The sequence below is a fragment of the Eptesicus fuscus genome, chromosome 5, assembly GCF_027574615.1.
Source record: "Eptesicus fuscus isolate TK198812 chromosome 5, DD_ASM_mEF_20220401, whole genome shotgun sequence".
Taxonomy (NCBI): domain Eukaryota; kingdom Metazoa; phylum Chordata; class Mammalia; order Chiroptera; family Vespertilionidae; genus Eptesicus; species Eptesicus fuscus.
In genome coordinates, this window is record NC_072477.1 from 9339739 (window position 1) to 9360805 (window position 21067).

Genomic DNA, 21067 nt, shown 5'->3' on the forward strand with positions numbered 1-21067 from the left:
GACCTCTGTTATCCTGAGTCAGGGAGGCCTGGGCCGAACCTTCGTCTGGGCTTGTGAGCTCCTTCAGTGCAGTTTTCCCGTCTGTACGATGGGGACGATGAGCCCATCGGCAGGGCGAGTGTGAGAATACACACACGGACATCTGTGAGGGCCCAGCACACTACACAGCTCAGCGAACTGCAGCTTCCGATGTTATTTCCAACTCTGCGATGGCCCACTGCGGGAGGCGGGGGGAACTGCAGTGAGGAGGGGACAGAAGGGACAGACAGGCGGGGGCAGGATGGACAGGAGGAAAGACGTTGGGGTCAGGCCAGGCGGAGCCAGGGTGTGCGGTCAAAGGGAGAGGGCGGGGTCAGGAGGTCCCGTTATAGGATCTGAATGCTCTCCCTAAAACACAGCACGGGAGACGGGAAAGAAGGGTTCGTTTCAGTTGAAACCGTTTTGAGGCTGAATGTGTGCACCGGGTGTCTTAAGAAATATGACTATGACTGCAGCTTGGTCTGTATGCTTTGACGCTCTCAATGAAGACGGGACTGCCTTGGACACAAGTGACTACAGACAGACAGACAGACAGCGATGGGCATGAAGCGGTGTAGACGAGCCCCGTGTGGGCAGTGGGCACAGAGGTCAGCCGCAGGAGAGGAGGGAGCACTGGGGGCTCCATGAAGCGTCGCGAAGGGGCAGGAACCTCAGACTGAAAGATGTTCGTGGTCGGATCCAATCCAGGGACTCGATCCCAAGCTTCCTTTGGCAGGGGCACTTCCTTTTCTTCTCTTATGTCCTCAGAGGTGCCGTGGGTCTGTGCACGCAATAGAGACCCCCAAAGACCCCCACGTAACGGGTGAAAGGAGAAGCCTGAACAAAATGCATTTCTAAATCAAGTAATGGTTATTGCCAAGGTGCCCTGCTTTCAGAAAACGATGGGCTAGGGCGGCGGAACAGAGCCCATGGGTGTGTGTTCTCTTCTTGGCCATTTCCCTCGGTGGGTTTCTGGGCGGCAGACGAGCTCCATGAAAGGCCAGTGCCCCCCAGTGGCACCCATCTGGAGGTGGCTCCATCTTTTTGGATAGAACCCAGGAATGTGATCGACTGCCTCCCAGCCAGACAAGCAAGCAGCTGGCACCTCTGGTGGCTCCGGGGCCCTACGCAGATGGAGGTGACATTCTTCGGAATATGTTTGTGTTACAGATGTGGACGAGTGTGCCACGGATTCCCACCAATGCAACCCCACCCAGATCTGCATCAACACCGAAGGAGGGTATACCTGCTCCTGCACTGAAGGCTACTGGCTCCTGGAAGGCCAGTGCTTAGGTAACAGCTCTTGGGGGCTCACAGGGACTCTTGGAAGTTAATGGCTGCCAGGGTCATTGTGAAGTGGGCATCGCTGGGTGGCCTTTGCAGGGGGGCGGGGGGCGGTACAAGGCTATGCGCTTACATGTTTCAATACCACTGTGTTTCTCCTTGTTGTTGTTAATCCTCACCTGAGGATATTTTCCCATTTATTTTTACAGAGAATGGAAGGGAGGGAGGCGGGGTGGGGGGGTGGCGGTGGGGGGGGGAGAGAAAGAAGAGAGAGAGAGAGGGAGGGAGAGAAGCCATCGATGTGTGAGAGACACATTGAGTGGTTGCCTCCTGCATGCTCCCTGACTGGGACCAGGGAATGAACCTGCAACGAGGTAAGTGCCCTTGAGCAGGAATTGAACCTGCGACCCTTCGGTGTGCAGGCCGACACTCTAACCCACCAGTCAGGACCACACCACCTTTTAAAATCAGTTGCCACCATCTCCGCCATGTCATCGTCTGAATTTTTAAATTTATTTGGAAGGCTCCTGTTCCATTTTACCTACACCTTCTTCCCGCTTATCGCCAAGGCAGGAAAGGGTGGACGTGAGAGTTAACCTGTCCTCGTTAGAAATCATGCTAAGAGAAGGGCACACTTTGCTTAGCCACAGAGACGTTCCAACTCTCCCGTGTGGGTCAGCAGATTCTGCGCTAACCCCGTCTCCTCCCAACCCCCCATCGTGCCCACCCCACAGGCTGGGCTTTCTTTTTCCTGTTAAGGAGCCAGCCGTCCCAATTGAGAATTTTGTTTCTTGCAGTTGGCATCCGCTCTATGATCTCCCTGTTTATTTTCACTGGAGGGTTATTTTCCTTTCTTTCCCTGTAGTTTTCGGTCTCGCCAAGTGAGTGAATTCATAGCCATCTCTCGCTGTCAGTTCAATTTCTATTCTGGGGTGTGATTTCTGTGCTGTCTTCTTGGAGAAGCCCGGCCAGTTTCAGTTCTCTGAGACACCGTCCCGTTGCCCCAAAGTCAGCCCGGGAGGAGCTGAGGAACAAATCCACACGACATCATGGAAACAGAAAAAGAAGGTTCTCTTTTCCAAGTCTTTCTCGATTGAGACTGCGTTTAGGTCGGCCCCAGGGCCCTGTCTGCGGCCTCCTGGGGGCCCGATAAGCCAGCCTAGACTTGGCGCGGTTCCCCTTTCCAGACATGCACCAAAGAGCTGGCTGCACACGGGCATTTGCGAATGTGATGGTCGCTGTGCATTTTAACCAACCTCCGCTATTATGGAAAATTTGATGCCGCTGCTTTGAACATAAGCACAGCATTGTGAGTTATTTGTGCAGGAACTTAATATGTAGGATTTCAGAGCTGGAAGGGATGTTAGATATTATGTCATTCAACTTTTATGGAGTTGGAAACTGAGACTCAAAAGAGGAGGGACATTTTGGACCAAGTGAATGAGGTCTAAAACCCATCTCCTGTTCTTCAGCCCAGTTACTTTCCACCACAAGGGGGCGCAAGGGAGGATCGGGTGCCGGGGACACACAGGCTGGGCTGATTATACAGAGGAAACCCCTCTGATCTGAGGGTGGCCAGACACTGGGACATTCCTCTGCCTGGGGGGAGGGGAGGTTCCTGGCCCCCGAGTGTGCAGCTTTGGGAGGGGCTCTCCTGGAGGCCTGACAGGTTTGCCTGGTGCCACATGCACTTTACATCCTAATTGTGGCTGAACGCTTGCCATCCTCAGGCCAAACTTCTCTTTCTCTTTAAAAACACAAGTTCCATAGCCGTGCCCACCAGCCCCTCTGGGCACCTTTGGAGGCATTGCTTTTGGAGAAAAAGGAGGGGCTGGGGGCTTCCTTTCCTCCAAGGTCCCCTAGGATGTCCTCTCCTTTCCCTGCTGCCTCCCTGTCCTTGGTGATGTGGCCAACTGCACCCTGGGAAGAGGTGGACCGGCCACTGCACGAGTCAGTGTGCTTGCTAAGCATGAGCTGCCAAGCACCCCGTGGGCAGTGGGGTGTGCCAGGGTAGAAGTAGCTGGGACTCAGAGGTCAAACAGAAGAACAAGGGCAGGGCACAGCCTCTGAGGAAGGTTAGACCAGTGGTTGGCAAACCGCGGCTCGCGAGCCACATGCGGCTCACGAGCCGCGGTTTGCCGCTCTGTTGGCTAATGAGTTTGCTGACCACTGGGTTAGACAATAGGTGAGGTGGAAGTGGGGTCCTTTCTGGCAGCAGGTGGTAGGAACTAGACACAGGGACTGAGGTTCTGAGCTGGCCTCTGGAGTGCCGGATGGACCCTGGGAACCAGGGTGCCAGGGAGGGATGTGGTTCGTTTAGGGCAGTGGTCAGCAAACTCATTCGTCAACAGAGCGGCAAACCGCGGATGAGGCAAGAACATTTACAACTACGGTCAGATCAGTCGGTCACAGCAGGTGCCTGTACAGGTGAGGACTCTGTCTCCACCTGTAGGCTTCATTCAAGACATCCCGCCTCACAGGAGTGAATTTTCCAGCCCATCAGCCCATCAGCCCATCAACTTGGGGGGTTGAGAAGTGCTTCCCCAGTGACCCCAGGCTCCCCATGGACTGGTCCACATTGGCAGGGAGGTCAGATTGCCTACTCTGCTAAAAGGATCCATTCATTCGCAGAGCGGCTTGCTCAGGAAAGACCAGCCACGGCTTGGAAGAGGTGTGTTTAGCCAGAGTTGTATGTCCGCTCTAGTGCAAGGAGGAGATCCCCGGTGAGCTCCGGAGTCCTGGTGTTACCGGATCCGTGGGTCTCCAGACCGTAGTGCGACCAGCTCGTCCTCCGCTACACTTGTTCTCGTTCCTGACATGTGGGCATGTTCATGGCGGATGGAGCTGGTGAGGAGTCTATTGGAGCGAGGCTACAGATTCTTCTTATACTTTGAGCTAGTCCCTTCCTGGGCAAGGAAACATTTATATACAGTCTCAAAGTGGACTCTCACCGTGGACAAAATCTTAGAGGCCATCTTGCCCACTCGAAGCGAAATTTTCCTCTACAACTTTCAAGATAGGTTCAGGTGTTCATGGGACCAAGATGGGTCGGGGAGGATTAGAGGGAGATTGAGCCTTGGAATCCAGAGAGTATCACCAGCCCTGACACTTAGTAGGTCTGGTCTTCGCGTCGGTTCCCCTTGGCTTCCCTTCGAGATCTCTCTCCAGAAGAGATGGGCTGTACTGACGCTGGTGGGGAAGGGGGGTGGCATTGCGATGGAGAAGAACTGTCTTACCTTGCGTGTTTCTGTTTCCAGACATTGATGAATGTCGCTATGGCTACTGCCAGCAGCTGTGCGCGAATGTTCCTGGATCCTATTCCTGCACATGCAACCCCGGTTTTACCCTCAACGAGGATGGAAGGTCTTGCCAAGGTATGCGACGTGAGCGGTAACGCGAACACGCCGTGAAACACGAGAGGCTGTCTTCTGCCGAGCCCGACAGCGCTTCTGGCCGCTGTGGAAGCGCGTTCCCGCCCAGTGTCCCTGCCCGAGCATCTCCTTGCTTACAGAAACCCGAGACCTGAGCTGAGGTTGCGTGATGCATGTCAAGGAGGGCTCTGGGCATTGCTGGAGTGAGAACCGCAGTCATCCGTCAGCTGGGAGCTACGGTTTCATGGGCTGGCTTCTCTGTCTGCTGTCCAGCAGCAGCCTTGCCGGCTTTCTTGGCTCATCAGACATGTTCTTGCATATCCTGTAGCCTAAGTCCAATTCCTGGGCCAGAGTGGGGTGGTCGGAAAGAACGCCTGACCTGACCCTTGATGAATGGTGAAATAAACACGCGCACGCTATGCAGGGGTTTCATGGGCCTTTTGATGCCTCTTGTTACAGTTTTCCCTTCAGCCTACGCCAGGAGGGCCTGTTACTTAGCAGAGAGTCTGGTGGTGGCGGTGACTTCCCCTACCACTCAGCATTCCTCACAGAAACGAGACGAAACGGAGGCATTTTCTGGTTTTCACATGATCACTTCAAGCACTGATAAGTAAGGAAAACAATCTCCGTGCCTATTGTGGTTTCCATCTGCAGGTTTCTCGTGCTCAGGAAATGAATGGGGGACTTAAGATTCGAGGAATTAGTGCAGGTCCCGCCTGGCCTGGCCGCCGGCTCCCCACCCGCCCGCCCGCCCCAGCCCCCGGCCGGGCCTCCGGGCCCTGGCAGCTGCTCCGTCCAGGGTGGAGGCAGTGCCGGGGACTCAGAATGAGGTCTTTGTCTGGAGCTGCCACCAGGTTTCGCAGGGCCCATTTCCTTGTCACACCACCAGAGGCCTGGCTGGTGGGCTCCTGGCCAGCTAGTTGGAGGATATTATGTCTCCATTTAATCGTATCTAAATCGTTGGGTAAACAGGAAGGCATCGGCCTTAAAGAGCGCGATCCTGGACTCTTTGGAAGGCTCCCCTCCAGAGCTGGTTCTGCTGATTGTTCCAACAAGTCTCCTCTCGCCAGCCGAGGTCATTTTCTTCTGGGAGTGGAGACGGGGCTGGGCGGTCGAGGGGCCGATAGAGCAAGGCCCTCCCTTGTCCCTGGAGCGGGAGCAGGCGCCTGGCTCCCTTGCTGCTGTGATAAGCAGCTCAGGGCAGATCCAGGCGTCTCCATGCCAAGGCTGGGGGTTGGACGTGCCAGCCCAGGTCCCCCCCTTCCTCTTCCCCACCACCCCCAGAGTCTGGCTTGGTGCACCCGACACCCCCTGAGGAACAGCCAGGCGCAGCAGAGGCCAAAGTCCCATGTGTCCTTGAGCCTCTCAGGGACGGGCCTGTGACCAGGAGCAGATAATACGCCTGGCGGTGCCAAGTCCGGCAGCAGGCACAGCACCCAGGCCTGGACATGGGCACTGGGCCACTGGGATGTTGCATCAGCTGGGCCCGCTGGTGACACGAATGTTCCGAACAGCCCGGGACATTGTCCCACCTGTTCATTTCACTGAATCCCAGCAATGGCCTTAACGAGGGAGGCGGGGCAGGTGTTTGTGGCTCTCTGCACCGACAAGGAAATCAAGGAGCCAAGAGGTTAAGCAATTTGGCCAGTGCCACAGCCAGGTGGCGGCGGAGTTGAGCGGAGACGCAGGGCCCGGCCTTCCTGTCCAGCAGTGGAGCGGTCTGTTCCCACGGGACCCAGAGGGCGTTAGGACATGTGTGGCTCCCGGGGCTGGCAGGAGAGGGCAGCCAGGGTCCCGGGGGGGCAGGATCCTTTGGGTCCTGCTGCTCTGCAGAAACAGCTGAGAGGGAGGGTGGGACTGAAGCCTGCTCATCTCCATGTGCCCAGCGTCTGGCTGGAAGCCACGAGCGCCAGCCCTAATGCTCACCAGCGCCGTCCTGCCTGAACCTGCCCTCCACAGCCTGGCGCCACCACGTGTTCCAGCCTCCAAACCCCTGTGGGCACCAGGGGACACAGGGATCTCCCTGGACCCACCCTGCATGGCCGACTATTATTTTTCTTTCTCTAAAATGCGCCGAGGGGTTCCAGGAAGCAGGAAGTATCTGGGCATGGGATTATCCCTCCCCTTTAAGAAAAGCTTCTCAAAGCTACTCACTGTGAAGGCTTTTAACTCTGAAAACACTCCAATCTCTATTCAGAGTCTTAAGAGGGCTGCCGGGACGTTTGAAGAGGATAGAAGTTCTCTCGGCTGGAACTTTGGTCATTGGCGTGAGGAGCCTGGCAGAGAGTGTGCTTTAAGCTGGGCAGCGAATGCTAGTGCAGGAGGGGGCTCCCCAGTCCTCCTCCCCGTCTCCATCAGCTGTGCAGAAGGAATCTTGGGTTTTATGGAAAGACCCTTAACTCCTGTTCCAGTTACAATTGCACCCTTGTTAGCTTGGGGATTTGGGTACATCTCTCAGCCTTAAAACAAGCGTGAGCATCTTGTTGGTGTATAATTGACGTACAGTGAACTGCACGGTTCAAGGAACGTGATTTTATGAACTTTGACACATGTATACACCCATGAACCCATCACCACACTCAAGATAATGAACATTCCATCATCCCTAACAGTTTCCTATGCCCCTTTGTGGTCCCCTCCTTATCCAACTGAACTTGTAACACGGGGCCGTGGTCCTAAAGCAGGGTTGTTGTGAGGATTCAGTGAATGTGAGGTCCCGTTATTATCAGCGATGTTATTTATGCATCATTGTCTCTTTCAACTCGGGCTGACACAATATCATAGACTGGGGGACTTAAACAACAGAAATTTATTTTCTCACAGGTCCTGAGGCTGGACGTGTAAGATCAGGGGGCCAGCATGGCCAGGGGCTTTCGTGGGCTCTCTTCCTGGCTTGTGGCTGGCTAACTTCTCTCTGAATCCTCACCTGGCAGAAAGAGCAGGAGCAAGTCTCTGGTGTCTCTTTCTATAAGGGCACTAATTCCATCAGGAGGTCCCCACCCTTAGGGCCTCACTTAAGCTTACGGACTTCCCAAAGGTCCCAGCTCCAAATGCCATGACATAGGAAGTTAGGGCTTCAACGTGAACTTGGCCGGAGGGAAAGGGGCGGCGGGGGGGAGGGGGGAAAGGGGCACAATTCATTCCATAGCAGTAATCAGTAGAGTTATTATTAGAATTGTCAGTTACTTGTGTGTTTGCTTGAAATGTCAACGTCAGTGGGGGTGAGGGGAGAGTTTATTGGGAATGGAATGTGGCAGGTGGCGGGAAAGAGCAGAGATTGCCTAGAAATTCCTGTTGGTGACCTTGGAGAGTGGACTTCCTAGGAGGTATAAATATGTGCATGTGCACACGTGTATAGGACATGTATACATGTTGTTTCTACCCTTCCCACTGCATGACTCCAGAGGGACATATGGATGGAGCCACTGATTCTTCAGTGAACACGTTTGGGGGCTGACTTCTCAGTCTGATAGGTCCCAGGTGGAGAGCCTTGCTGCCTGTGGACCTGGTCTCCCAGCCACAGTAGCTTTGGTTGCCAGTGCCTTTTGATCTGCCTCGTGTTGTTGTTTGGGAACGGTCAGTGATGCGCTCTGGCTTTTCACAGACGTGAATGAGTGTGCCTCGGAGAACCCCTGTGTGCAGACCTGCGTCAACACCTACGGCTCTTTCATCTGCCGCTGTGACCCAGGATATGAACTGGAGGATGACGGAGTTCGTTGCAGTGGTAATGGGTTTTATTTAAGTCCTGGAGATCTCCACCTGTGCTAGGGGCGCAGGGGTGGGGGGTGGAGGTCCAGGGCTTCCTTCACAGGTGTTTCCTCTCATGTCCCAGAAACATCTCCAGTTTGGGACACAACCACACCACGCAGGGATGAGTCACTTCTGGAAAGGTGGCCGTGAGGCCAAATGCAAAAACCAATGGAGCCACCTTTTAGAGTCTGAGATGGGGGTGAAGAGGGAGAGGGGTCACCCAATTTTGCACGTTGGTTTGAGTTCTCTGTCCTCACCCAGCACTGACTCAAGTCCTGGGGATAGCACAGACGGTGCTGACAGAGGGCAGCGACGCAGGAACAATAGTATATCTCATATGGTCGTGTCAGGAGGGGTGTGTGTGTGTGTGGAGAGAATGAGATCATGTATGTAACGGCAAACGCTGTGAAATCCTAAAATCTCTACAAATACCCAGTGCCCAGCTCCAGGCCTGGCACCCAGCGAGCATGAAATAAGTAGTTGTCAAATCAATGCGTGAATGACTGAATAGTGAATGAATGAGCCCTTAACTTGTTGTGAGAACATAGATGTGGTGGCTTAGTTGAGCCTTTTATAAATTCCTTCCAAGCCTGAGAAGCTGATTCTCTGCCCATGCTAGACTGTGGATTCTGTCCTCATTTTCTTCTTATCCCTTGTAATAAGAAACTTGTAAACTCTTGTCAACTCCTTGAAAACAGGGACCGCATCGTACTCCAATTTATTACCATCCTGCACAGAGCCACGCACAGCTTTCTTTTGTTCTCTCTCCCTCCCTCCCTCCCTCCCCCGTTTTTGTTGCTGTTTTTGTTGTTTGGTAAATGTTGAATTAAGCTCCAACCCATCCACTTTTGGCATCATCATCACTTGTAAAGGAGCACAGGCCGAATTCATGATGCTTCGCTGTATTTTTCAAAACAAGTGGCCGCCATGCCCTAGGGTGTGAAAGCCTTTCTGCCTGGCAGGATGGAACGTTTCCTAATCCTGGGTCTCACTGTGACAGGAGCTGACCCAGGGCGTGATGGGACTGTGTGAGAGCTCCACTCAGGACTGCAGTGTTTGGGGACAGAGTTCCCTGGAACAAACCCGCGCCTCTCCCAGGGGCCAGGAAAAGCCAGGGCAGCGAGCAGGCAGGGACAGGGAGCCTTCCATCGGTTAAATGTCAGCTCAGAAGCGGTAATAAAATACCCTCAGGCATGACAAGCTGCTTTCTTCCTAGATTTCAGTTTCCCGCATGGCACTCCTTGGGGCACCGGGGCCAAGGAACTAACTGGTGGGAGGGTGAGCATCGGGAGATGGGGTCATTTGTGTCTCTAGAATTGCTTGCACGTCCACAGAGGTGTATTCCCACCCGCAGAGGCGGTGTGGTGGAGCCAGACAGAGCCGAGTTCAAATTTTGGCTCTATTGTGCAGTGCTTTCCCTGGCCAGGCCACTCCCTAAGCCTCCGTTTCCTCATCCTTTGAAAAACAAACACCCTTCCTGGGGGGGTCACCAAGATGAGATATGTCGGTGTGGCTGTCATGACAGGTTCACGTGTTTCTCTGAGCGTAAGTGGAAGAGACCTTTGGCTTTTCCAGCACTTGACCTCCTCGGTGGTTTGGCAGGGATTGTCAGTGGCCTGGCTTCACCTAAAATGGCCAACTTCTTCACGTTCACCACGATGCCCACATTCCTCAGACTTAGAGTGACCGTGACCCCTGGACACTGAGGGCGTTAGGGCAGGCTTCGGATAGCATGTGACACAGAATTTATGTCCCATCTCTTCTACTTGCCCCCTTTCTCAGCTAATCACTCTCCCCAGGAAATGTTACCCTCACTATCACCACAGCTAGTATGACCCCTCCATGCAGCACCAGACCCTTCCTAGCCGTGTCCCTTGTCCCTCGGGGATTTGGGAAGCCCAGCTGGTCCCGGAAACCATGGTGGGTTTTCAGGTGGGTGAGTGAAAAGGGCCTCATGCATGCTCCCTGCCAGAAACTGGGCTCGTATCTCAGCTCTTCGGTCTGGGGATTGCAGACCCTAAGATACACTGAGCGTGTCTGTTACGGCCCCTTGCTGCCCGGTGGCTCAGGACTCCCCAAATCCATCCATCGTAAGGCCCCAGTATGATCGACTCAGGGAGACCTTACAGAATTGTGTTGACAAGTATAGGATCAGGAGGCTGGCTGGGTTCAGATCCCCACTTGACTGGTTAGTCATTATCTGTGAATTGAGTAAGTTACCGAACCTCAATTTTTTTTCTCTGTAAAACATGGCTACAATAGCACCTCCTTCACAGACTGAGGTGAGGATGAAATCAGGTGAGGCAGGGAAAGCATTTAATTTGGTGCCTGGTACATAGCAAGTCTCAGGAACCTCCAGGGGCTACTACTGCTTCTACCGAAGGTCTGAACCAAGTCTACACACTGACCCATTTTCAGCCTCCTTGAGCCTGCCTCACCCCAACACCACCAAGTGACAAACCTCCACAGCACTGCCAGGCCATAGAGATAGAATGGGAGCTACAAATGGGAGCCATGTATGCAGTCTAGGAGTCTGAAGAGTGAGCACACACTTTGTTATGATGGGCGGGGCCAGAGACGGGGACTCTACTAGTACCAGGCTCCCAGGGGAGTGGGAGGGGCCATGGCAGAGGCCCATCTCATTGCACATGCGTTAGCTTTCCAATCAGCATCCCAGTTCTGCTGGCTCGTAACCCGTCACCTGAAGATCCCGAGAGAGACTGGAAGGCTGTGAGAGGCATCAGGCATGGAACACCCGGATTATCCGATGGTAGAGAAGCCTCCTTGTTGGCTGACAGCCGCTCGGGGTGATTCCAGCCATCCGCGGTCTGTGAGTTCGAGAGCAATCCGAGGACATGTCACAGGGGGAAACGCGTGAAAGCAAGTTTTCGGGAAACAACAAATGAAATGAAAACATGTTTTCTTTGGCCTGTTGATGGGATGACGCGCGAATGGGGGCTTCGTTGCCAAACTCCGTGTGTGATAAAGAGCCGGCTTTGCTGCGACGCCTGCTTCGGCAGCAACTGCCACCGCCTCCGGTTCAGAGGCCCGAGGCCCCCGGAGGGAGGCAGGCAGGCCGGCCGCTGAGGGGCGGCATGCCCGCCCACCCTGTGCCACTCCAGCGTTTTCTCTTTCAAGGAGGTTTCTGGACATAATGAAGTTTTGATATAATGGACACCCCCTGGCTTTCTGGATGTGTCCCTTTTAGTTGTGATGTTAGGAATAAAACTATTTTTCAACTTGGGACAATTAATCAAGTTGGCCTTATAAAGACCAGGGCCAGTGAGTGATGTTTGGGTTCTGAGGAAGAGCTCTGTAATCGGAAAACTCCAGCGAGCAAACACCTCTCCCCTCCAGAGATGGAGGGTAGATCCACCCCCAGGGCACAAGGAGTCAGCAACGTAGCCGGGCCAGAGGCAGAGGGCGTGGGAAGCTCGATGGAGAGCGAGTTCACCTCCCTGTCGGAAACCCTTTCCTAACAGTTAGAGTTGCCCATCTATCCACGGGCCGCCTCAGTGGGTAGCGAGCTCCCCGTCACCAGAAGTATTCAAGAAGCAAATTGGCAGCTTCTTAGCCGTAAAGCTGTCATGTGTCCGGGAGTGTGGAAGCGGGAGTAGACGGCCACTGAGCTCCCACCTCCAGGGAGCCTGTGATTATAAACAGCAGGTGTAACGTGTCCCCTCCCTCCCCCAGACATGGATGAGTGCAGCTTCTCCGAGTTCCTCTGCCAACACGAGTGTGTGAACCAGCCCGGCACGTACTTCTGCTCCTGCCCGCCTGGCTACATCCTGCTGGATGACAACCGGAGCTGCCAGGGTAAGGCCGGCCGGAGGGGCCCGGTGGAGGGGGGTGTACGGTGGGGCTGGCTCAGATGTCCTCCCCTGGGGACTCCTGTGCAGCTCTGGGAAGGTGACAGGGGTGAGGGCAGGAGTGGGTGTTGGTGGCTCCCAGAGGGGCACTTTCTGGGGCAGGGTGCCTGGGCTGGTGCCTCCCTGCCCTGTGACTCCTCCTTTGGCCCCAGAAGGGACGTGACCACGCTCACGTCTGTAAATGAACTCTGCGGAGAGAGGTGGCATCCGCTGGGGGCTGGTCCTGCCTCCCTGGGCCGATCTGCGGCCCCTCTGAGGGCGGCTCCCGACCTAACGAGGACGTTTTGTGACCTGAGCAAAGCAGAGCCCAGGCTTTCTCGTGGCCCCCGGGGGCCTCCTGGGCCACCTTTCTCTCCTGACTTCCTAGAGAAGGGATGCCAGGGAGACCTCACACATCTGACTGCTAGGTCCCTCAAAGGGTCGGGACCCCACGCTGCGTAAGGGGGTGGGTCGTGTTCAGATCCTACACTTGCCCCATTTCCAGCCCCATGCTCCACCCACTGGGGCCGGTGGGGGAGGCCGGTAGCTGAGCGGCTGACCCACTTCAGCCTTCTGGAACCTGCCTTGCCCCAACACCAGCAAGAACCCTCCACCGCAGTGCCAAGCAGTACAAATACATGAGCTGCACATGGGAGCCACGCATGCAATTTAAAGTTCTTTGGGAGTCACATTGAAGGAGTGAAAAGAAGCAGGCACAATTCGTTTTAAGACTACATTTCATTCAATGCACTATATCCAAAATGTTCCAACATGCGCTCCGTATGCAAATTACTAGTCGATAGTTTACGTGCTTTTGTACTAAGTTGTCGGAATCCCGTGTGTCTTTTCCACTGACCTGGGCACATCGCCATTGGGCCCAGCCACGTTCTCGGTGCTCAGTCGCCCCAGGTGGCCAGTGGCTGCCCTACTGGCCAGGGCAGCTCTGCAGTCAGACCCAGGCAGCCCCCACCCCGAGGGACCCCCTCCCCCTGGCCCAGGGCCTGCTTCAGCCTCGCCTCTGCCCTGCCTTTCAGACATCAACGAGTGTGAGCACAGGAACCACACGTGCACCCTGCAGCAGACCTGCTACAACTTGCAAGGGGGGTTCAAGTGCATTGACCCCATCCGCTGTGAGGAGCCGTACATTCAGATCAGCGACAAGTAAGTCGTGGCTTCCCCTGGGAAATGGGGACGTGGGTGAGGGGAGGCTGCCAGTGCGGCGGGAGGGAGACTGCACCCGTCAGGGGCTCGGACCTGTGCCGCCCCCCCCCCCCCCCCAGCCGCACACACAGCACACGGTCCTCACTCACTCCCCCACGCACGCCAGAGCTCCAGGAAGATTCCTGGGGCTGACCAAGAGGAGGGGCAGAGTTCGAGAACTTTCTTCCCCTTTGACCACTTGGCTCTGGATACACGGGATTCCTGCGTGGGCTTCTCAGATGTCTTGTGCGCTGGACCCACTGGTGGTCATGTTAGAGGGCAGGTCCCCACTCAGCGGGCTCGGGGTGGCCTGAGGGCCTGGCTTTCCGACGAGCTCCCAGGGGAGGTGGACAGTCTCCCCGGACTGTGCTGTGAGCAGCGAGGAGCAGGCGGTGCCACCAGAAAGTTCTCAGCACCCGGGTACTTCGCGTCCTTTAATCACGTTCCCAGTGCCGTGATGTTCGCTGTTTACTAACTCACCAGATGGCAAATACTAGAATTGGGGCCGGAACTAGAGGGAAGACCACCTCTACAGCTGAAAGCACCGGACAGTGGTTTTCTGTGTGTGGGGGCTCCTAGGAGTTCCTTCTCTTTCTTTTAGTCCCCATTTAACCATCCCGGTTCCTCCTCAGGAACACACACACACACACACACACACACACACACAGGCATGCGCATCTTCTGCCCTCCTCTCTGCTGGCGACCCATTTACCACCCCGAGCCACGCCCAGCCCTAACCCTGGGAGGCACTGGGCACGCCCATGGTGCAGCATCTCGGAGGAGGCCCTGGCGTAGCAGTGTGCTTCCCCCTCTGATCAAAACTGACAAAAGAAAGAAGCCAGGCAGAGAAAGATAAATACCACATGATCTCACTCATTAGTGGAATATAATGAACAACATAAACTGATGAACCAAAACAGATCCAGAGACAGAGAAGCATCAATCAGACCGTCCAACCTCAGAGGGAAGGCAGGGGAGGGTGGGGGGAAGGGAGGAGAGATCAACCAAAGGACTTGTATGCATGCATATAAGCCTAACCAATGGACACAGACACCAGGGGGGATGAGGGCATGAGTCGGGGGTGGGAGAGTGAGGGGGGGGATAAGGACACATATATAATACCTTAATCAATAAAGAAAAAAAATTTTTAAATAAAGGACAAAAGAAGACAAAGCAGGGACAGGCTCCTTTCCAGCAACTGGAAAGGACTGACCACGGTCTCACACGATCCCCCTTGTTGCTCAGAGCTGTGCCTCCAAGCACCCCTCCGCAGAGGAGCCTCGTATTTCTGGTCCCAGGGCCCTTTGTGGCAGAGCTGAGCCCTGGGTTACTCCTCCCGCCTTCCGTTCCCTATTCTCTCTGGGTTTCTCCAGGCCGCCCTTGTCTGTGGCCTGGAAATTGACGGGGTTCAGCGGGCAGCACTGAGCTGGTGTTGCGGTGGGGCCCCCGGCGGGCCACTGCAGATGCCCAGGGACCCCTGCCTCCAGGTCCCAGCGCAGTCAGACCCCAGCCACCTCTTCCAGGTCATCTCCTTGTCCAGGTGTCCTGTTTTCCTGCCAACCTGAACATGCACACTCTCACCTTTACCCCGGCGTGTCCCGCCTGCTGGCTTTCATGCACACATTGTCTGCACATGGAAGGCATGGCTCCCACTGCCACGCAGACGGATCTGCCCCGCCTGTCAGATCTCCGCTCCATGCCACCGCTCCCAGCTGTTTGTGGTTCTCTTCAGCTGGGAGCCATCACTCCCTCCTCCCAACGTCTTCTAGGAAACCGTTCTGCGTGAGACATGTGACATTTTAATGTGACCATTTGGCACCGGGGACATTTGACTTGGCAATTTCGATGCAGCCTTAAAGACCAAAACTTTAAAAATGCGTTCACACATTCATTTAGGTGCTAGTCGAGATCCTGTTATGAGCCAGACAGTGCGCTGGGTGCCCTGGATTTGGCTCTTAGAGTAGAGGAGGAGAGAGACGTTAGACGTACCGTCACACAGGAGTACACCATCGTAGGCTGTGACAGGTGCTATGAACGGGGAGGGGAGACATTGGGAAAATGGAAGACTAGGTTGGACCTGGTCTAGACTCGGAGCTTACAAGCCCTTCTGAGGAAATGACATTGGAGTTGGAATGGGAAGGTGAGTGGATGTTCACGGAACAGAGAGTGGAAGAGCAGAGGGAACAGCATGTGCAAAGGCCACAAGGCTGGAGTGACCTTGGTTTCTTCACTATGAGAATTCATTGTTTTCTGTATAGAAATAAGAAGTAAAATTTCTTAGTGAGTGTGTATGGCTGGGGAAGTGAAGGGCTGTGCCATGGTGCCACATTTCACTGGCTAAACACATTGACAAACGTCAGTTGCATTCGAGAATGGTCCAGTACTCCGAAAACCAGACACCTCCGGGTTATGCCTCCAGTCACAAGAATATCTGATTGGCCAGAACGGGCCATTCTCTAGGAAACAGAGAGCTCGCCTACTAGCCGAAGAGGTTTTAAATGCGGGGCAGGAGCAGCGGCGTCTACAGTTACCGCATTTGGATGACAAAGACGGGGTGGCCTCCTTTTCGTGTTTTAAATGGGGAAGTAGTTCCAACCAGCAACTGAGAAGGATTGGCCACGTTCTCACATGATCCCCCTTCTCAACAGCCGCTGTATGTGTCCCGCCGAGAACACTGGCTGCAGAGACCAGCCCTTCACCATCCTGTACCGGGACATGGACGTGGTGTCCGTACGCTCCGTTCCTGCTGACATCTTCCAAATGCAAGCCACGACCCGCTACCCCGGCGCTTACTACATTTTCCAGATCAAGTCTGGGAACGAGGGCAGAGAATTCTATATGCGGGTAAGAGGGTTGGCGAGCGATGGTCACTATCTTTTAAAAAAAAAAATAAACATATTTTTATTGATTTCAGAGAGGAAGGGAGAGGGAGAGAGAGAGAAACATCAATGAGGAGAGAGAATCATGGATTGGTTACCTCCGGCACATGCCACACTGGGGATCGAGCCCACAACCTGGGCATGTGCCCTGACCGGGAATCAAACCGTGACCTCCTGGTTCATGGGTCGATGCTCAACTACTGAGCCACGCCAGCTGGGCAGATGGTCACTGTCTTCAACCATGCAACGTGTCATCTGGCCTGGCACGTGCTTCTAGAAACAGGTCAGCGTGCAGCTAGGAGGGGCTGGGGTAGAGAGGGAAGAGAAGAGGGGAGGGGAGTTAGGCCTTCAAGGTGCTGTTCCAGTAGCTTTCTGTATGGCCTCGCGAAAGCCCCTTCTCCCCCGTGAGCCTCAGCATCCTCATCTGTGCCACGAGAAACTAGGCCAAGATACAACCTTCTGCCTCTTTCCTCCTACAGTTCCACGGGAGAGGCATTTGCATCTCTTCTTATCCATCCACTCATTTGACAAACACTTATCAAGTGCCCACTGTGCACAACTAGACACTGGGAATATGGCAGTTTGTAAAACATCCCCAAACCCCCGCCCCCGTGGTACCTACGCTGCAGTGAATAGAAAGGCACGCCTGGCGGAGGTGGGCTCTGCCTGCGTGTCTGACACAGTAGCCACTGTCTCTTTAAATTTAAACCAATTAAGATGAAATAAGTTGATAAATCAGGTTCTTCCGTGGCACTAGCCATATTTCAAGTGCCCAGTAGCCCCATGGGGCTGCCGTATTAGCTCAGAGAGAGAGCAGCTCTACCTCCTGCCACCTTGGGTGGCACCTCTTAGAGCCCACGGCTCAGATGCTTTCCTCATTTCTGTGATAATTGGGGCACTGGCCCAAAAAGCGTGTTCCAGAAAATCTGGAATTACCTGAATTATCCAGAATAGTCCAAAATATGGTGGCCGAGGCCTGGAAGGCCAGTTTCCAATGGCTGCTGTAAGAAATTGCCAAAAACTTGGTGGCCCAAGACAACAGAAATTTATTCGCACACAGTTCTGGAGCCAAAAGTCTGAAACCACTTCCACTGAGCTGACATAGTGTGTTGGCCGAGCCGTGTTCCCTCCGGAGGCTCCAGGCGAGAATGCCTTCCGCCCTTCCTCCGGCTTCTGGTGGCTGCTAGCATCGCTGAACTCGTGGCCACATCACTCCAGCTTCTCTGGGCAACACTTGCCCTCTGTCTCTCTCAGTGACACTTGTGTTTGGGTTTAGGGCTACCCAGCGAATCCAGGGTAATCGCTCTGTGGCAAGGTCCTTAACTTCCTCACACCCACACAGTTTCCTTTTCCTTATACAGTAACATTTACAGGTTCCAGGGCTTAGCACCTGATATCCTTTTTTGGGGGGGAGGCACTCCCCAGGAATCTGCATTTCTAACAGATACAGCAGGTGGTCCTCCTGAGTCACTGTGGGCAGCGATCCTCAGAAAGATAGGCCATGAAAGCTTAACCACTTTTAGGGCAGATGGTCCAGGGCCTGCAAGAGGGCCACGTGTCTGAGCTCTCTCCCTCTCCTCTCCCGAGCTCCTGGCAGACTCTTCCAATCCTTGCCTCTGGGGATGCGACTATGAAAGCAGGGAGGTCTCAGAAACAGAGGCTAAGACAGATTAGAAAAGGTCCCAGGTGCTGGCGTCCTGCCTGCATCCGCACTCACATGTTTTTGGCAGGACCCTCACACGGCCAGGTCACGTGCGATAACAGGGCCTGTGAAGCCAACATCTGTAGACCCGTGTAGCAAGGTCAAGGGCTTTGGAAGGAGATGGAAGGAGGGGAGGGGAGAGGCGCTTCTGCAAGGTGAAAAAGACGGAGCTGTGCTTATGTCTGCCCTTTCCCCCAACCCATGAGCTACAGCTGCCCACCAGAAACCCACAGCTGTGAGCTTCCGTGGGCAGCCTCGCCCACGGGCATTCACCAGCCTGGCCTCTCTCATCTGGACAGACACCAGGGCCCCAATCAGAGGGCACACCGATGCTCCTCTTGGGGAGTTAAAATACCTTCGCCGACACCACCTGCCTCCGTATTTTTTCTCCCAACAGAATAGCAGATCTGCAGAAGGCGGTCTTGTCTAGGCCAGATTGGGCTCCACAGGAAGCCACCCACTGAAATCCCCCTAGACCCAAAGGTTCCTTGTGGCTGACTTGTAAGCCTGACGGTGGGAAGATTATCCTGCAGGTGGAGTGGACAGGAATGAGGGCTTCTTCCTGGAAGCTCCCTCTGCTGCCTGGATTGTCGCAGTAACTAGGGGCCCATTGGAACTCACTCAGCTGAGCTGCACGGAGCGTGTGCCCTCTCTGAGGACGTTGAGAGGGGCCCTCGTTCTTTAGTATTTACTCAGAGGATGCTGAGGGGATGAGGGGGCGCAGGCCTGCTATGAGAGTGGCTGAAAGAGCTGAGGGACGGGGAGGTGGCTCTTGGCTGGGAAGGTTCCGAGGGCTGAATACAGGCTCAGTGTGGGGAGCCTGTGCCGAGGCCGCGGGCATGGGAGGAGGAAGACGGACAAGGCGGCTTCCACGTGTCCAAGCTGTCCAGCAGGCAGCACCCTCCTCAGGAGGCCACACACTGCTGTTCTCTTAAAAATTTATTTTTATTTTTTATATGACTTCGTTTTTACATATTTATGGAAGAAAAATGAGAGTATACAGACAAACCAGAAAGTTACAGCGTAGTCATTCTAGCGTGGGCTCTGGAGCCAGGCCGACCGCCTCATTGGCGTCCTGCACTTGGCCAACCGCATGACCTTGGGCCTGTTACCTAACCTGCGGGGCCTCCGCTTCCTCGTCTGGGAAGACGGGACGACGGCAGTGTTTACTCTGGCATCAGATGAGATCATGTACTTAGTGCGGGGCCTGGGACACGGAATGACGGTTTTTATCAGACAACTGGGATGGGCAAGGGCGAAACGTCCCATAGCTCTCTCTTCTCACCCGCTGCCTGGAGCCCGGCTCCCCTGGGCCACCTCTCAGGTTAATCCCAGAGGTGCTCTCGGTTACTGTGGAATGGTCTCCTTCTCCCACAGCAGAAGTCCGAGCTGGTTTCTATAGTGGAACCTTCAACCGCTCAGCCTCTCATTCAGTGTCAAGGGCCAACTCCGTTCTGCAACTCATTCCTTCTTCCGTCACCAACATTAATTCAGCACCGCCATGTATGGGGCTTTGCGTCAGGTCAGGCACAGTTCAGGAGCAAACAGGATATGGCCTCTGCCCTTGAGGAGCCCACACTGAGGGAGAGGGGGGTGGACCAACCAGGCAAACATTTACAATGCAAAGTGGTGATTCTCAAGTAGTGGAGGTGCTGTGAGGCGGCAGGAAATGGAGAGGCCCCGAGACCTCCTCATGGAGCAGAGTGGCCAGAGAATGACTTTGTGAGTCAGGCACTCTAGTGCCATGTGCAAGTTTTGTAACCTTAATTAGTGTACTTAACCTACTTACACTGCAGTGTTAGGAGGATCGAATAAGAGATGTATGAAAGGTCGTAGCCAACCACTACCACCACCTCCACCCACCACCACCTCCACCCCACCACCACCTCCATCATCATCATTATCACCACCACCACCTCCTCCACCACCATCATCATCATTTCCCAGTGACCACCAAGTCCATCGATGACCTGAGGCTTTCAGGGGGCCTGCGTCGTTAACGCCCTGACTCTGCCCTAAAAGCCTAGAGGGGGGTGTAGGTGGCTGTCCTCAGCTCTCCTGGCAGGCACTTGGGTCCTCCCTTGTGCTGGGGACTGGCCTTTCTCCGGCTGCTGCAGGTCTGAGCCGGGTGGAGATCGAACTTGCTGATCTCTATAGTTATTTCCAAATTGGAGGCTTTGACTGGAAACGCCCCAAGGAACAACTTGGAAGTGTCCAGTTGTTCCATTCCCCCTCCCAGGCTCTGCAGCTCTCCCTCCAGAGGGCTACCCTCAGCTCAGGGTTCTCAACCCTTGGCCTTTGTTCATGCAAACAATAAAAGCTGGTGAGATATTTGTGTATGTAAATGCTGCATTTCCCTGTGTGGCTGTGCCCGCTGAAGTCCTGGCCCGGGGCTCCCAGGTTTTGCAAGAGCTGACAAGGAAGTCTGAGCGGTCCTCTGCGTGAGCAGGTGCCAGTTGCGCGGATGCTGACGCGAACAGAGGGAGCTGATGCCAAGAGGAAATTGCACCAGGAGACAGTGGAGGTCCCAGTACCTGGCTGGCATCTGGCTGCCAGCCCCACCCTTGCCATGCCTGTGGAGCGCTTGGAGATGTCCGGAACTTTATAGGAGACCGATAAAACACCTGGTGTGGCCAAGATTCTTGATTTTGCAGAGACTGTTGCTTTCAGTTGCTGGGCTCTGCAGCTTGTAGGAAGCGATTGTGTTCTCCCCAGGGACCCACTGTGTGGCCATTCACTGACTCCTGAGCATCTCTCCTGCAGGAGAGAAAAAGTGGTACCCACCAGTCTCTTCTGGTGATTGTGCAGTGAAACAGGCCTGGAGATTGCCGTCAGAAGCACCTGAATGAAATCCCTCAGCTCTGCCCCTGACTAATTGGGTGACCATGAGCAATTATTTAACCTCACTGGGCCTCAGTTTGCTTATTTATAAAACGGGGAAATAAGGAGACCCCTTTAATATGGTAGCCAGGGTCCCTGCTTTCAGATGGGCACTTCCCAGTTAGTGTGCCCGTG

At 54.6% G+C, this 21067-nt stretch overlaps 1 protein-coding gene across 2 annotated transcripts in view; it reads left to right on the forward strand.

Moving 5' to 3' along the window:
* Positions 1–21067, forward strand: part of FBLN5 (fibulin 5) — a 69002-nt gene that overhangs the window by 46010 nt on the left and 1925 nt on the right. For both annotated transcript variants that reach the window (XM_008148429.3, XM_028155927.2), the window contains exons 5-10: positions 1189–1311; positions 4560–4676; positions 8278–8397; positions 12117–12239; positions 13306–13432; positions 16120–16315. In XM_008148429.3, coding sequence (XP_008146651.1) covers positions 1189–1311; positions 4560–4676; positions 8278–8397; positions 12117–12239; positions 13306–13432; positions 16120–16315 — 806 coding nt within the window. The remainder of the gene's footprint in view (positions 1–1188; positions 1312–4559; positions 4677–8277; positions 8398–12116; positions 12240–13305; positions 13433–16119; positions 16316–21067) is intronic.